General features: G+C 37.0%; 3 protein-coding genes across 7 annotated transcripts in view; 1 reads left to right on the top strand and 2 right to left on the bottom strand.

Moving 5' to 3' along the window:
• The window catches only part of MSANTD4 (Myb/SANT DNA binding domain containing 4 with coiled-coils), a 30,552-nt gene extending 13,104 nt beyond the window's left edge, over window positions 1-17,448 (bottom strand). Inside the window, exon 1 of the mRNA XM_076328205.1 lies at window positions 17,395-17,448. The gene's annotated coding sequence lies outside the window, so the exon portion shown is untranslated. The remainder of the gene's footprint in view (window positions 1-17,394) is intronic.
• Window positions 260-17,461, bottom strand: KBTBD3 (kelch repeat and BTB domain containing 3). 4 transcript variants are annotated; one of them, XM_076328200.1, is made up of 4 exons: window positions 16,503-17,066; window positions 10,125-10,469; window positions 8,720-8,967; window positions 260-5,897 (listed from the first exon to the last, which is right to left on the bottom strand). In XM_076328200.1, exons 3-4 carry the CDS (start codon window positions 8,941-8,943, stop codon window positions 4,277-4,279), a joined length of 1,845 nt encoding a protein of 614 aa, XP_076184315.1. In that variant the 5' UTR covers window positions 8,944-8,967; window positions 10,125-10,469; window positions 16,503-17,066; the 3' UTR covers window positions 260-4,276. The 4 variants fall into 4 exon arrangements, with proteins under 4 accessions (XP_076184315.1, XP_076184316.1, XP_076184317.1 ...); XM_076328201.1 differs by lacking the exons at window positions 10,125-10,469; window positions 16,503-17,066 and adding an exon at window positions 17,395-17,461; XM_076328202.1 differs by lacking the exon at window positions 10,125-10,469.
• AASDHPPT (aminoadipate-semialdehyde dehydrogenase-phosphopantetheinyl transferase) overlaps window positions 17,249-17,799 on the top strand; it is a 41,282-nt gene continuing 40,731 nt past the window's right edge. For both annotated transcript variants that reach the window (XM_076328208.1, XM_076328206.1), the window contains exon 1: window positions 17,249-17,527. In XM_076328208.1, coding sequence (XP_076184323.1) covers window positions 17,306-17,527 — 222 coding nt within the window. In that variant the 5' untranslated portion in view covers window positions 17,249-17,305. The remainder of the gene's footprint in view (window positions 17,528-17,799) is intronic.

The following is a 17,799-nucleotide window of genomic DNA, read 5'->3' as shown; positions in this document are numbered from 1 at the left end:
AACTTACAACTTTTCAGCAGACTAAATCAAATTTAGCGTGGGAGCAGCAAATTGATATACAAAGGATATACAAATACAAGGTCCAAGGATAATTAAAAAAAACCCCTCTCGCTGCAGTTTTCCTGCATGCTAACTGCATTCTTGGTTATAATCTAACATTAAAAATGTTCTCCAGTTGAAAAAGTAGTTAACCTCATTAGAAATGTTGTAGATTCTCTGTATTTTGAAACTCACTGAAAAAAAACAGACCTGAGGAGGATTCAGTTGCTCGGTGCTTTTATTTCACGAAAGAATGAACATCTCGGCAAACATGTATCATACTTTCCACATATCAGCAGAGCCCAGGCAGCAGCAAAACGTTACTGATCTCTATGCTTTATTGGATGTTAGAAGGGAAAAAAAGTAAACTGAGCATAATGTTCAGCTATAAATATTGTCAAATATATCCCTGGTTTCAGGCTGTTTTAATGAAAATAGATCTTATGCTGCCTCCTGTTGGTCACCTACAAACAAACAGCTAAAATGCGACTCCACGTTATAAGCTGCAGACAGCACGCTCTATAGCCTATACCTTACCTACTACCAATCAGAGGAGGTATACAGCTTTCTTCATGGCATAATACCAGAAATAAATCTGACCCAGCAAATCTACTCCATTTTGGGAATATAATGAATTTTTAACAGCAGTAAACTGACTTACTACAAATGTATTTAGAATATAGAAAATAAATTCATTAGTACATAAATAATGGAGCAATCATCAGGTCTGTGCAAACATAATCAATATAAACACCTGAATAATTGATATTATAACAACTAAACCAGTATGATAACACTACCAAAGTGCCATAATGTTTTGATAGCATTCTTTAAAAATTAAGATTATCCAGTATAATCATTGCTGGATATTAAAATCCCACATACAATATATATTATCTTCATGTATATTATACTGGTCATGCTTATAATGTGTTCTGTGACATATAATAGAACACTATTAGAAATGTTTTGGTTACATCATTTAAGTGCAAATAGTAGATTATAACTTTACATGCAATTTGTTTTAAACATCTTACTATATTTCAGTGACAACATAGGTAATCATTAATCTAGTCATGGACTATTTTTAGAGGAAGGTACTTTTTCATAAAGTACTGTGAGCTTTGACAAGTCAGAAAAGATGTAGAAAAACTCGCTTTGTGCTGATTTTGTGACTTTTTAAAAATTGCGTAACAGCTGCGTAAAGTAGACTGAAAAATCTATTTGATCCAGACCTACAGCAGTTACTCATGCAAGTAATCCATATTCTTCTGAGTAGTGTAGTTGACTTCACTGAGATTTCTTACATCATTAGCGATTAATTACAGGATTTGGAACATAGGCCCTTAATTCTATCACAAAGCCTTGTTTTTAGCCATGACTTTCTAACACAGCTGCTTCTGCACTCAATTCTGCTATCAGATTTAACTCTCTGTTTGTGGAATTGTGGCAAATGACCTTTTTTTCTTCTGTGAGAGTTGTAATACAGGCTTACCTACATAACTGAAGAAAATTCGTACTATTTCACAGTAACTTTTCTCTAAGAAATGGTATAAAGTAACTGACACTACTACATTATTTCCTGATCACTGAGTGAGAGAGCTCAACTCCATTTGAAATCCATGAATGATTTGTCAAACTGGGAACTGACATTAGTTCCTGTGCAAATGTAGCATATAATATTAAAGAAGCATGTCTATTTTCCAAATTAAGCTTCAGTTTTCACTATATGTACTGAGCAATTTACCACATATGTCATTGCTCTAGCTGATGTCATATGCCAGAGGCTTATACATATAGCAAGCTTATACATAGTAGCTGGATGGAAGACTGCCAAAAAAAACTTGCTGTAAGGAAAAACTTAGAGGAAAGAGCATCACCTGAATTACTGACTTACGTGCTGTTTATGTGACCCAGCAATTTGGTCATGACAGTGGCAATTAAAAAAACCTCACAATTCTCTAGTCTCTTCCAATTTGCATAGCTATTTATACCCATGTACTATGGGCATAATATGTTACTTTTCTCATTGCATAAATTGCATACTCCTATTATTCGGGTATAAAAGCAACACAAAAACACAAGCAGAGAATTGGGCCTTGTATTTCTGATGAAGTGACAGGTTGCAATAATTAATGATTAATGAAGTCTCTGTGCTACCATAAGTAGCCTTATTAATGCTAAAACTACCATTCTATATGTCTGTTTTATTTTTCTCCTACTGTTTCAGTGAGCAGGAATAGTATTCTCCATCTCTCCTAAACTATTCAATACGTTTGCTTTACACTAACAAAAAGTAGCGTTGTTCCAATATAAAAATGCTTGCATTTCAGTATGGTGATTGTAAAGGTTACCTAGCTAAGTGTAATTATAATATGATTTGGAGATTGACTATGCAAAGAGCAAAATAAATGTGGAAGTTGCCTGAAATACTGTAACAACAAGCTATTTACTTCTACAGAACTGACACGCATCTTAATACAAATAAATTATTGAGTGGGAGGATTCTACCCTATTAGTATGTTCTCCAAATGTGCATAATTTTAATTTACATCCTTATGAAAATATTTATGATGAATGTTATCTAAATTTATAAAGGTATCTGGTAACATTAGAGTCAATCACAGAATTGGAACTTTCCATTGTTTACTGTTTAAAACAGAAGTATGTTGCTAGGCAATATTAAGCTTTAAGCATTAATACTGAGCTTGAGTTTTGCAAAGTACATGCAGTAGTGATGTGATAATGAACTTACCGCGGTCGTCTCAAGCCATATGAAAGATATTTTAGATGCCTCACTAAATTTTGTTCATTTTTAAACTGCTTGGAAGAGATGTGCTTAGATGTTTAGAACCATTCTGTCTGGCATAAGACAACCTTACTGCTTAAACGATACTTATATGGAACATAAGGGCTCCCAATATCTTATTCAAATAGCTGGTAAGAAAGAAAATTCTCAGGCTGTGGAAGATTACAAATGAATTTATGAAACCTAGCTAATTTCAGTGTCCTTCTGTCAGACACAGGTCCCACTTCGTATGCATGAGATCAAATTTACTTCACAATGTATGCCTAGACTAATATTAATACTAAAAGTCCATTACAATTTTAACATTATAATAGATGACTACTGAAAGTTTATCAAGCAATATATTGTGTTTACCATGTAATATTTTAACATTTAAAATTACCATGAAGTACAAGATAAAGTGTTTTAATTCATTTAAACCACTATAGAAGTTAGAAAAGGAATTCTTTCACCTCTGAAATACTATTTACTTTGACTTTAAATATGGGGATTTATTTTTGTAACTTTGTATTTGATGTATGACAAGATACGAACTTTTCCCGTAGTTAACCGAAGCGACAACTGAACTTTAGTTTACAGCTTGCTGCTGTAAGCAGCCTAGCGGCTGCGTAGTAGGTAGCACTGGAGACTTCAGAGATGGAAGACTTCTGTTAGAAAACATCCTGAAGTGTTTTTTCTTTAGTTAACAGCATGACTGAAGCAAAGATACCACAGGAATCATCCATCCTGTAGAAATCTTGCCCACCCTGCAATATGTTATCAAAGTTTGTCTTGCCACAGTTAATGAGACGAAAACAGAAAGTACAGCTACTACTAAGGCACAAGGATGGAGGAAAACTGGTAAAACTGAAGAGCTGAAGTAAGATGATAAGAATTATCAGTCTCTTCAAGTTAGATACCTGGTTTTAATGCTGTGAAGGTCACTTTGGCTCTTGCCTTTGCTAAGGTCATTCTAATAAGATCAAGCTGACAATGAACTCCTCTTACAGGTTTATGAATATAAAAAACCTAAATAAAACAACACTAATGTAGATTTCTTTTAAACTTCAGTTACATAGGGAAAACAGTATCACAGTCAGTTTTCTCACTCAGCAATTTGTCTACTGGGACAACTGTGAATATTACAGAAATAATGGCACATATTACACAATGAATTCCTCATGACTATGCTTTCTTGAAAAGCAGTATCATTTTGCAAATTATTCAGATAATTACAGAGAAGACTTGCATATAAAATTAAGTAATACTTTCTATATAATGACTAGCATAAATGACAATTTAATGGGCTCTTCCAAAAGCAATTCTATAGCATACAATTTAAACTGAAGATTTAAACAAAACAGTACATATTTTTCCATCTGTAAATTAATACCTAAAAATCCGTTCTAAAACTTGTGCATTTAAACAGATTCTTTTGAATCAGGAATTTCAAAATTCTCCAGAGCAAATTGTCAGTACAGATGACCAGGGGTCCCTATATTTATTAAACTGAATGACCTGACAGTAAAACTCAGTTAAGGCTCTTGGCATTGGTGAAACTTCTTCCCACTCAGACCTACTACTGTGGTAGACTTGAACTTCATCTGTGATTTCTTCTGGAGCATAATCACCACCTAATATATAAATTTTGTCTTCTGTCCCAACTGCTCCTGCATTAAAGCCAGCACATTCAAAAGATCCTTCCCCTTTCCAAACACAGGTTTCTGGGCAAAAGCTGTAGACCTTGTAGGTGGAGAGATCACATATGTACAATGTACAGTTCACTGGAACAGCTTTGATTAGAGTTGCATGGAAAAATTGCCCAAATTCTGCTACAAGCTCAGACCACTGATCAGTCATAGCATTATACTTAAAGAAACAGTCAAGAGATGGATTAAAGGCATCAGTAATCTCTACTTCTGAGCCAAGGACGTAAATTATATTCTGACATGCACTTGCTTCTGGATAGTAGATACCTCTTGGCAATTGGCTTATAGATTTCCAGTCTTTGGAAAGAGGATTATAGGATTCTACATCCAAAAGACTTCGGGTTTCTTGAGCTCCTTTGGTCTTTCCACCTATTACAAACAGCTGATTTAAGGTTACAACAGATGTGTGCATTGTCCTTGGTTTTTTCATAGCTGACACTATGGAGAATTCATTGCTGACTGGACAGTAGCACCAGGTTTGGTCAGTGGCATCATGAAATGGTTCAGCAATATGAAGCCTGACAGTCCTATAACAATTCCCTTTGCATCCTCCAGTTAGAAATATTTTTTCTCCATAGCTAGATAAACTTGACCCTGGAAGATCAATCATGTGCGTGTGTGGTAGTTCTTTCCATTTATCTGTTTTGATGTTGTAGCAGAATGTATGTCTGTTTTCTCCATCTTCATCAGTTTTATGAACAAATATATATTTTTCTGTTGTTGAAGGACGTGCATCTGGAAACAGTCCACTAAAGTTTTGCACACTTTTAATTGCATCATTGATTATTACTGAGCAGTTAGCACTCTTAAGTAAGTGTTCTTCAGAATGTAGAAAGTCCTGCAAAGTCTTTTCAGGTAACTGGTGTAGTCTCACTTTTTTAATCAAATTTGGCAGATATTTCTGTCGTGTTTCTAAGTTGTGTTTAGTCCACTGAAGGACAGCTTTCAACACTGATTCTTCCTCAGGGACATTTAGTTCGTCAGCCTCAAGACATTTTTGTAATATCTCAAAATTAATCTCCAAAAAATCACTTGATCTGAGCAGCAAGGAGAAGTGGTGCTGTACAAAATCTAGCGCATGATCAAATAAGCGGACGGAACCATAACTTTCTGATAGAGAAAGCAACTGTAAGCAATTCACAAGATCAATACTTTTTATTAGAAAGTCACTGCAAGCTTTGGAAAGGAGTGAAACTTGAAGAAATGACGACAGTTGGAAGAGCATTTCCACATTATCATTTGTTATCTCTGTTTTTCCTGTGTAAGCATAATCAAGAAAAGCTTTCACTGCCTTGGGTGATAGATTACTAATAGTAACATTGCCATCATCTCGTTCTTTCATATTAACTTCAAACATGGCTCTGTGAATAAAATATAGAAGATATACACACAAATTAAAGATCTAGCAAACAGCAGAGAACACTGATGTGAGAGGAAGGAGACAATCAGGGGCGTATAATAAGGTGGGCAGGCTGTATAGGTCTAAAATGTGGAGGTTCTCATAAGTAAGAACAATGCATTTGCTTGATATGGTTGAAGAAAAAAGGAGTGGTGATAAGAACATATTGAAAGTGATGGCTCATAAAAATTACAGCAGCACCTGTGTTTTGTATGGATTTTCACAGAGCGGGATGAAGTCTGCAGCTCTCAATGTAAGAGAAAATGTGAAATTGTTCGAGGCAGCATCAGTTTCAACAGCCTGAGAAAGAAAGGCTGATTTAAAAAATATATAGTAAAAAGCCCCGTGATTTAGGTCATGCACTGTGGATGAATACAGAAAATTAAGCAAAAAATTGCAGGCTGAGCAAATGGCAGGATGGATGATGGGTGCATTCCTCAGTAATAAAAGTAGGTGAGAGGTGAAAGAGGAGAAAAAAACATGAGGAAACTTAATTCTTGCTTTAGAGTTGACAGATAGATGTATGAGTACAGGCAGATGTCAGAAAAAAATGAGGTTTTGACATAGGATTGCATGACAAACTTGTGCAGAAAGTAGATTGTGACTGAATACAAAGACCATGGTTGAAATCATGGAACAAACTATTGATCAGTATATTTGTGCAAATTTTATTACAACTTTGACTACTTTATTACTAAATATGTAATAACATTTAACTATTTCACACTATCTAACATGGCAAGATAAAATAAAGTTTTTCAAGCCAATAAATGCTGGCAACAGAATAGTGCTGCACATCACTTGCCCTACCCTCCCAGAGCCTAAGCATCAGGCTGTGATAGCAACGGCTTCTGAATTTGACAAAAGATGATAGTGGAGAAAGATTTAGATGAATCATCAAATACTAAGTATGTAATCTGGATTATTAATATATCATAGATAGTTCCTATTAAAAAAGAGTATTATATCATAGTTCAGTTATACAATTAGTATCTGTATAGTATGTGATTTTTAAAATCCCATACTTTTATGAAGCCAAAGAGAAAAAAAAAGATCACTGTGCATAGCATACTCTTTGGGAAATGAACATCAGGTAGAGCAGGAACTTGTCTGACCTCCTGAACAAGAACATAAAATTACAGTAAGACACTTACATCCCAAAGACCTTTTTGCATACTAAATGACGATCCTTAGAATCCTTTCCTCATTAACCCAAGAGCTATGATACAAATCTCTAAATTACAGAGTAAAATAGCAACTGAACAATACTAGTAGAAGAGAGCAATCTAGGCAAAGGCTTTGCTTCTAAAAGCTAACAAGTAGGGAGCAAAATGTTGCTGAATCTTGGGTTTACACAATGAAACCAAAACTAAGAGAAGTCCAAAGGCCAAGGAAGACAAAAGGTGTTTCATTCTAAAATTTATCTAGTGGTCCTAAGTACTTTTTCTTCCCTGAAGGTAATAAATAGGCCTTGCATTCCAGGACAGCTTATGAATTTGATGGCTGCTGTTACCAACTGTTACATGCAGGGAGAGGTCTCTCCTGGCAAATTTTAACCTGCAGAGCCTGTAGGTAGTGAAAAGGCCACACGTTACTATGTGCTTAACTTCAGTTCTAAAAATTACCACTGGAAGCTATTTCATCCTAATATTCCTTTCTACCAGAGCATCTCTGTGCTGTCAAGCAGTAAACACTTGAAATGCAAGTAGTTCTGTGTGTTAGAGAAAAAACAAATGTGCTGCTACAGTGGAGAAATAGCTTATTTCACCTGCATTTCTTCTTTTTTCAGTAGTCCTAAGAATACATCTAGTCTATGTCCTCTGTCATATATGGCAGACTCCCATAAACCATAGGATGCTCCAGGCCATTTGAAAATCACACTTCTCACCTACGTATGGGCAACTGAATCAAGCTCATTAATTCATTTCCAGAAGCCCATTTTTTCATTTTAGAGCATCTTAGCTTTGTGTTTTAGTAAAGAGTGTATTTGGAAACAGACTTTCAGTGTGGAATTGCAAGTTTGAGCCTTACTAATAAAAAAGTTAGCAAGGTTCTTCATAAATTAATATCCTGTATGCGAATGATCTGTCTGTCCCTTCAGAATGCATAGCTTTAAGCATCAGAAGGAAGATTACAGATCCACTTCATGCTGAAAGGCTGAAAACTGTAGTTTACAAAAAAATAAGCTGTTTAAATACCTCTGAAGACAAACTCTACTATACTGACCACTCATCTTAGAGAAACAAAATCCAGCCCCATTCCAAAACCATGTACAATTTATCCGCAATTGCTCAATGCAAGATGTATTTGTAATCAACCTTCTATGTTTCACAATATAAATGTGTCACAGTACATAGACCGTCCCATGCAAAGTCAAACACTATCCTTGCAGACCTTCAAGTACAGATATAGGCAACAGATAAGTCTTAAAGATACACAACTTGTGTCAATTCTACCTAACAGCAGAACCATGCACTTACGGTTTGACATTTGTATTTCAGAGTACAGACTGCTGTCTGAATCTCAATCATAGAGTCCTCATGTCACTTTGGAAATACAAACAGATGTATTTGGGGTATGGTTATGCATCTAACACTGTAGTTTTGGTTTTGTTTTGGTTTTTTTGCTATCCTTAATATGATGTTTGAAAACTTTGCTCAAAACTCTGCAGACATATGTAAGTTGTGATGACTTATTTTTTAATTTTTGTAATTATATTCCTTCCCTCCCTCCCAGAGAACTTACAATCCATTTCCTGCAAACTCATGCCAAAATTAGGTTTACCTGAAAAAATCACTGCACGCTGCCAGTACACAACGATGACAAGGAATTATTTCATCTTTCACAAGAATTTTAAAGTCAAAAAATATATTTTGTTCTCTGAACTTCTGTAGTACTTTTAGAATTTGTTGTCCATGACCTTCAGCCACTAAGGAATTGATTTTATTTTCAGGTACAGAAATTCCATTGCAAATAGGTCTGCTAATGTAATCCCGTTGATTGGCCATGGTTTCTTCAATCTATTCCTGAAACTGAAATGGAAAAATAATTGATTCTACAGTCTTGCTATTGAAAAAATAAATAAAACAATGTACCATAAAACAAACAAAAAAATTCCCAGCATTGAATTTGGTTTGTAAGTCCTATGCACAGTTCTAAATTTGTGTTGTAAGTGACTTTTACACTGAATTTGATAATAATACTTCTACTTTGCAAAATATATACACATAGCATACTTTGAAAAGTAAAATATCTGACATGTATCAAAGAACAACTCTACAAATAGTACCCACCTGTAGGAATTTTTTCAATCAAGTCCACAGGAAGCACACCAAGGAGTGTGTTAAAATTTTTAATGGTCATTTAAGAGAAAGACTAGTCCTAGGCTTACCCTCAAAAAACCCAAACTCTTACAATTTGATGTAAAATGAAGATGGAAAAGGAAAACTTTGTTACATATTTTTAGATTCCAAAAGGCTGACCTGTATACTACAAACCCCCAAACTCAAAGCAGACCAATGGTCTTTCTACAGCTTACAGTGGAAGGGAGACACAGGCTACTGGACTACTTTCTAAGTGGATTCCCATTAGGCATTCCGGACTAAAATAACAGAATACAAACACACACTGACAGCCTGGCCTAATCACAGGATTGCTAGGGCTTACCAAATGGGGTCATTTAGAGACGGTTTGGTGACAGTGCAACTTTGAATGTTTAGTCAATTGATACTGATTTTATCTTGGACCTCTAATCTTGCTATGAAGCTGTGTGTTTGCTTACAGCTTATGCTGCATGCTGTGAGCTTCATTTACAGTGGTGTAAATTAACTGGGTTCAGAACCGATTTAAATTTAAGACAGTACAATCTCCCTTTCAGCAGCCAACTTTTTCCGGTGAAAATCCCTATACTGAAGTGCATTGTTTGTATGGTAAGTTGGGCTTCACTACTTTTTACATTAAAAATATTCTACACCACTTTGACAACAGATAGAAACTTTAAACATGAGTATATTTTATTTACACCTATTTAAAGTGCTATTTATACTGCTACAGATGCATAAACTGCCCTTACTGCAAATTTGAGTCAAGCTTGCCTATTTTAAAGCTTAAGGAAACATTCCAAGGTTTTTCTATTGCAGGATTCTGCTTCCACAATTCCAATTAAAATTAGCAACAGATAATGGCCCACCTGAATTGACAAAGAAGGGATAAAAAATTCCAAGCCAAACCCAGAAACCAGAAAAGTATTGCTTTTGGTTTTTAATTTCATGAAAAGGCTTATCTGATAATGTGATACATTCAGAGCAAACTAAGCCATCAGGCAGTCTTCTTCATGGGAGGTACTGTCATAGCAGACTGAGCTATACTTTATCTAGTCAGGTAGCTCCAACCACAAATAGACCTCCATGTCTCCTGGAATAGAAGAGATCCACTGATCTTGCTGCCAGCACTGGCACACTTGGAGCAGGCATCTTCTCCTTCCCATGGCCAGACAATCTCACGTATTCACTCTTTCCATTCTAAGCCTGAGGAACTAGGAAAATACAGAAGAACAAGACCACCATTTATTCTGATAGTGTATGGCCTCATAAACCCCAACTTTCATAAATCATAAAGCTTTTTTGTATGTCAGAATTCTCTAGAATACCCTTTTCTTATGAACTTAAAAGCCTGTTGCTCAAAAGACTGAATCTTCAAAAGCGAAGTTGTTTCAGTAAAATTAGTGTCCCACATTTGAATGAAACTTAAAAAAAAGTAAGAGAATTTCAAGGTTTATTTGGCATCATGTAAAGTAATACTTCTTCTAAAGGAAATGTAAACCTTTTCACAAAATTCTGGAATTGATAATAGATAGTAGATGTATTTCTCCTTTTACACGCAATTTCTATAGCAAGCTCTGACCTACTACTTGCTTTCTGTAGGTAAAATTACCAATTTCAGTAATATTCATCTTTGTATAATGAACAGAGAAACTTCTAATGTCATCAAGTCCATCTCTGCTATTTTAGGCAAAGACATCCTATAATCACTTTCATAAAAGCATTCTATGTTTCAGAAAGTTTTCTTTTACCACCACTATTTCCACAGAAAGACTATCCCAGTACATTGGTGCCAAGACTGCAAACCTTCTTTTAATTACACAATCGGTTTAGTAATGCTTACATATATTTGTTCTTCTGTCAAAATTGTCATTTGACGTGATTTTCCTTTGTATATTTATTCACTCACAATTATCAAGTGTTGATAGCCTCTCTCAACTTTTGTTAGAATGAACAATTGTCAAACTTTCCAAGGTCCATTTATAATACTGAATTTTTGTTTTCCTTATTATTTCTTGCAGTTTTCATCCACTCCAGTTTGATCCCATATTTCTTTCACTGATACCAGATTTGGTGTACAGCATTATGGTTAAGATCTCATCAGTGTCTCACTACTACAATTTGCAGGTCATCCAGTGCATCCTAATCCTAATCTGTAATAGCAGTGTCTCATTTTTTATTAAAAGCAAATTTTAGCAGTGTGCCTCTAATGTTTTTGTCCATCATTAAGGAAGATATTAATGAATACTGTGCTATGGCTTGGCCTAATTCACCCTCCCCTCCATTCCATTAAAAAAAAAAATATTAAAAAATTCAATTCTTATCTCCCTTGTAGCGAATTCCTGCTTTATTTGATAATTTTGGTACTAATTTACCACTTTACTGGATCTGTTGATGATTTTAGAGCCCTCCAAAATATCTTAACAATTCAGCTAAAACTTGGTATGTTAAACAAGCCCAACTAGCTTTTATATTTCATGCATTCTTCTACAAAGCCATATGAATTAATCAATAGTTATATTTATAAATATTTGATCAAGTTACTGACAAAAGGGTAGAAAACATAGGGGGTGCAGACATACGTTGCGTAGGTCTGGAGTTCAGGACAGCTGGGCAACGAGCCTCCTTGTATTTGCTCCATTTACTCCCACAGGATTCCAGTTACAAAGCCTGTCTTTATGTGGATTACCAAGAACCAAACTCCAGTAGAGGTTCATTAGAGTTGGGATCTCCTACTTTTGTTTCTTAACATACAGCTGTGTGCCATACAGCTTCTTATCATGGCAGGCAAAGGCTATATACTCAAGCTCTCTTCCATCATCTGACCCACCAGGTACTTGTGACTGGGTATTGCCTGCAGTGAGATCACATGTGTTCTCTGATGTGACCAAATTCAGGCTACCCTATCACTTGACAAAACTTCTCTGCTCGCATGCTAAACATTTACACATCTTATACTGACCAATGCCTGGTTAGCTATTACCCTGGTTTTCTAAAAAAAAAAAAAAACCTCCAAAACCAAACCACCTTAAAGTTAATACATTTGCCCTGTTTTTCTGCTTGAAAGTCACATCAAACAAGTGGCACGTTGGCCATTACAGTGAAATTCGATACAGACTTCAAAGTTATTAAGGTCAACCCCACATAATACATGCTTGGGGAGATATACATACCTCTCAAAGCTATCTGTACAGATCTCCAGTTGAGGGGCAAGGCATTCTGCACACCTGATAGTTAAGCAGCAAGAAATGGCCAGCCTATGTATGGCCACAAAGCAGCTAGCAGTTGAACAGAAGGAGGTTGGGGATGGTAAGGTAATTTTGGTCATTACGGTGGATGAACTAAGGGACCACCTGGGAGCTCTGAGGGTAACAGCGTTCTTACGGTCTGTCACAAAGTCCACTAATAAGGACCCAGACCTCATTAGTTCTGCTGTTCACAATAACCCTCTGTTTTAACACTGTCCTTTTCCCAAGACGATGAGGGATGGACCAGCCTAGAACATGATGAGCTCGTTGACACAGATGCCAGATAACCTCACTGAGGAGTCTCATAAGCCCATAGTCAAAATATGAGATATACACACATTCCTATTAGTAGTATCTAATCTATTGGTAAAAAGCTACAAAAAAAAATGTTTACCTGACCTTAATGCTTGTATACCAAGCAAACAGCTGCCAAAAACACTCACTAAATTTCTAGAGGAATTTTTTTACTTCACCAATGCTAATTTTCCCTTTCCAAAGACAGTTATAAGACATAACATAAAGATTTTCTTTCAGCTGGTGCCATCAATAATCCTTCTTAGATGTACTTATAATTCTGTATGTGGAAGAAGTTGAAATGTGTTTATACTTATCCTTATCCTTTGGAAAGTCCAGCTGCCCTTTTCAGTATCAATTTCATAACCTGGATTTTTGTTGAGTCCTAGATATTACACTAAGAGACTGTAAACACATCATACTGTTAAACTTATATAGGAGTCTGAAAACATCCAGGGCAGTCATTTTCAGAATATCTCAATAGGCATACACTAAGATCATAACCACTGTAATATGCCTCCTAGAAATGGTGTTCACATCCATTCTACCAGATCTGAAACAGCAGAGCAAACAGAACTGTGGAGTGAACTTTGAGCAGAGATGAACTTTTTTTTGTGCAGGGTCTACTGTAGTTCTCACCAGAACATCGATCAGAACATACTCATATAAAGTACATATATTTATAAACACTTTTGCTGAAAGTCAAAATAGCCTTAGATGCTGCGACTGACAAATAAAATGGTTACAGAAGTTTAAATATGCTAATGAAGTTGAGAATGGTATACGATGTGCAATTAATTCTAAGTGAATAACAGAGGAAAATTTATTAAACAAGGGAGGGCAAGGGCCTATGTAATAGGAATGGAGCATGAACACCCAGATGAGGACACAGGGTACAGACTGACACTGGGGAAGACTTACACCAAACTGTTTTGATCACTTTATAATAGTAATATAAAAATATATATACAAATATATGTGACTTTGTAATAGCCTAGGGGATGTTGTTTTGTGAAAGTATTGAGCATATATAAGTACCATGTATACGTAAGTTAGCACTTTGTCAGAAAAAGCATGTTAGGGCCATGCCTGCCTGACAATAAACATGACTGAACCTTTGTAACGGGACTGAAGCCCGAGACTGTTCCCAGCACAACAGACACCAATCTTATATGAGGCATGTACGCATTCAGACAGTACAAATAACATTCTGTGTGTAGATGTTCTCTCCTCTACCAATGCAGCTGGCAAAACCAGTCTAAACTCAACCTTTATTTGGTACTTTGCCATTTACAAACAATTGTAAAACAATCTATCTGCTTTATCTCAAAGCACAATATAGCTGTGCTACAGCACTCTGTCTGGCACTTTCTCACCAATAAAAAAAAAGAATATTAATTCTTAATAGTTCTTAGCAGATATCTTGTAAGAAATAAATTGTTCCTCAAGAGAACATTACCTTTGTCACTTAGCCTGCTCCCACCTTGTTTAATATGTCTTACTAGATAGAAGGATTTTAAAAGAGAAATCTTAAATGCTGGTATTTTACAGCATCCTTTATGTACTGAGGAAGAAAGAATTAAGACCAATGAAGATAAAGAAATTGTATACATTTCTCTAGAGAAGTTTTAGATTTTTTTCCATACAAAATTTAACTGTACAGTTAATGTAAGTTTTGAAAAGATCAAGGTCAGCATTTTAAAATCTAATATTAAATGTAAGTATTAAGTCTGCTATGTACCCATCAAGATGATTTGCTATTTTCACTTCTTATCTATTCAAAGGGGGAGAAATCAGTAATCTGTTAATTTTTAAAGATACTACTCCCCACTACACATCTCATTTAACGGCATCTAATTTAATATTCATCAAGATGAATATGAATAGAACAGGTATCTAAAGGATTTGGTGACACTTCTAATTGCTGACTAAAAAGACAAGAGTGGATTGAAATGTTAATTAAATTATAAATACTAAGTACAAAGTTGTACTTTTAGATTTTATTATTGTTTTGACTGTCATTGACTGTCTAAGATTGAAAACAGACAGTAACAGAATTGAGGTTCCTGTCTGGAAATTTCAGTGCAACTCAGTCTCACAGCTTTTTCATAAATAACTGAACTTCAGAGAAAATTAATATCCAGTCAATCATTTTTAGACAATCAAAAAAGATGCATGTGACATTCTGAGACATTTAATCCACAAAAGTGGCATTTATCAATAATACATGTTGAGACAGTATTCTAAGGAGGAAAGGTGACACAGAGACTTTAAAGCTTTCGGCTCTTTAGAAGTGATTTAAAAAAAACAGCATGAAAAAAAAAAAAACAGCATGGTACCAGTAGGAAGCAGTGAAATTGCACTGATTCCTGGAGACATTCCAAAAGTGGAAGATTCCCTCTCTGCAAGCAGTGATCTTTAATTGCATATCCTCTCACAAACACATGAATCCATTAAGATAAAGAAAATAATCACTTATAAGAACTCAAACTGACTGGATTTTATCCTAAAGCTAAATTTCTCAAATTCATCAAGTTCCTTTGGAAATTATTTTCTTAGCTAAAAAAGTTCAAGAACTGTTAATTTTCATTTTCAGGAAAAAAAATGGAATTAAAATGCCATGCTGTACTTCTTATTCCAGCAAAAATAATAACTGCAAATTCTGGAAGATGAAATTACTGCTTTTACTGGGTTCTGTAGTCTGTCATTTCTGTATGTCATTAAAATGTGTGGTTTTTTCAAAACATACATGCAGTACTGAGCATACTTGTAGAATAATTTAGCATAGCTTATTATCATAGCATGTTTTACTTATAATAAAAATGTGGGTTTATATTGAATATATTCATAATTATATGCCATATTATACAGTGCATCTTGAACCTCAGTTTGCACTTACACTTGATGCTTATTTTTAAAAAAAATCAATAAATACACTAGTGAAAAAAACTGCTACATGTTTACATCTCTCTAAGTAGAAAGCATGGACAAGTCAAACCTATTAATCAAACCTGAGGAGTTTTTTGGAACTAGGTAGGATCCATATTCCATTAGTATTATCACGTATCAGTAACTAAATATATTATTTCCTCTTCAAAGTGTGCAGAATACAATGCTTGAAACGTAAGCCTCAGCTACAATTTGATATTGGTGAATAGCATTTTCCCAGGGTTTTTTTTTACTGCGCTAAATCCTCCTCTGCTGTCAGATACTTTGTCTCTCTTTCGATAATACATGAGGGAGTATGTATGACATCCCTTGCTTGACTGAGTCATGAAGAAAAATGGGAATCATACTTAAAAATAAGTGGATTACACTACTGATTCCTTGCTGAAACACTTTTTTCCCCAAATGTTACTTCTGTGTTTAAAATATTTTGCAAAGACCAACCTATTCTCAATTATAACCGAGACTTATTTTAGGCAGAAAGACAGTTCTTCTGGCCTGTGTAGAAACAGCACTTTTTCACATTAACAAGGAGCTGGGAATGCTAAACAACAACAACAAAAAAAGAAAGATTCTAAGAAATACCTGAAATAATGTAATTCTTAATATTTTTGATCATTTGTACATGGTCAATATAGAACAGTTAAAGCATAAATATTTCTAAAGGCGAGAAATAAGAAGGGTAATAAATTTTCAAATAGACCCTAAATTTTTAGCCATGGCCCAACTTCAAAACCAAAGGGTAAACAAAATTAATACCTTTTGATGATTTTTCAGATGGCCTGTAATTGAGGGCACACGGGAATCCAGTTCTGACAACCATTACAGTTCTTAGCAGAACAAAGAGTACAGGATATAAAAGGCTTTTGTTTGGACATAGTCTTTAGGAGCCAGAATCAAACTAGGCTGATGCAGTACTTCACATCTGGTGTGTGAACAATTGTCTCTTTTCTAGTCAATACAAAGCAGCAAGTCCAGGGAAGGCAGAGAGGCCACCCCAGCTGCTGCGGCTCCTGCCAGGTCTCAGCTCTACCAGGGGCCGGGACGGTTCTTCAGGAGCGTGGATGTACTAACGGCAACGATGGGGCCAGAGACACGGGGGGAATCACCTGCCGTTAACGTATAACGGTGCCACGAAGAGCTCCCAACGGACGCTATCCCCAACGGGATAAACGCGGCCCTGTCTCGCATAAAACGGGGGCAGCCACAAGTTACAGGGAAATGACGCTCTTTTTGCCAGGACCGGGGTTATCAGCCAACCCCAACCTCATCAGCGCAGTACCGCACCAGTCCCTGCCGGTGCCCGTCCATGCCCGCCCCTGCGGCCCGGCAGCGCCGGCCTCAGAGACGCCGACCGCCGCCATCGCCTCCGCCCCTCGCCCCGCCCACCAGCGGAAGGGCAGCGTCGCCAGCGTCGCCACTGAGCATGCCCAGGCCGCCCGCGTATGCGCACTGCGACGGCTCGGTTCATTCTAAGGGAGGACTAATTCTGGCAGGACAGGCAGGACGGTGCAAAGGGCTTCCCCTCCTCTCACAGCGCGGCCGTGGGGCCCGACCACGGGATGTGGCGCTCTCCAGCGCTGCCACCTCTCCGTAACCGGCGAAGAGCTAGTCCCCCCCTTAGCGCTCCCTCCGAACAGCGCGCACCCACCTGCAGCCAACACCAGCAGCTCGCCGACCAGTCTGGCCCACCCTCCGCAGCAGCATCGCCAGCAGATTGGCTCCTTCCGGTGTCATTCTCCCGCTTCTTGCACTCGGAATGGTTTCCCCGGCCGTCAATCCAGGTGAAAGCCCGCCCATCCTCCCGAGTGGGTTCCTCTCTGGGCTCGCTGACGACACCGCGGGTGTAGCTCAGCTGCAGGCACCGCCTTTCCCCTGATAAGTCGCTACCTGGCGCATTCCCCTGTCACTCACAGGGCACTCTGATACTGGATTGGCCGCTGTGCCTCCACAGTGGGCCCCTCCCTCCCTCCCTCCCTCCCACCCACCCACCCACCCACCGACAGGGCGCGGGCGCGTGCACGGGCTGTGCCGGTCGGTCGGTCGGTCACGGCGG

This window comes from Aptenodytes patagonicus, chromosome 1 (genome assembly GCF_965638725.1).
Source record: "Aptenodytes patagonicus chromosome 1, bAptPat1.pri.cur, whole genome shotgun sequence".
NCBI classification, from domain to species: domain Eukaryota; kingdom Metazoa; phylum Chordata; class Aves; order Sphenisciformes; family Spheniscidae; genus Aptenodytes; species Aptenodytes patagonicus.
This window is presented reverse-complemented; position numbering and strand designations above follow the sequence as displayed.

What these genes read in the sequence shown, in the direction of transcription:
- KBTBD3 (XM_076328201.1), bottom strand. Translation starts at nt 8,943, where the DNA reads ATGGCCAATCAACGGGATTACATTAGCAGACCTATTTGCAATGGAATT. An exon ending in GCGTGCAGTGATTTTTTCAG is followed by an intron (nt 5,898 to 8,719) that starts GTAAACCTAATT and finishes TTTTATTCACAG; the next exon opens with AGCCATGTTTGAAGTTAATA.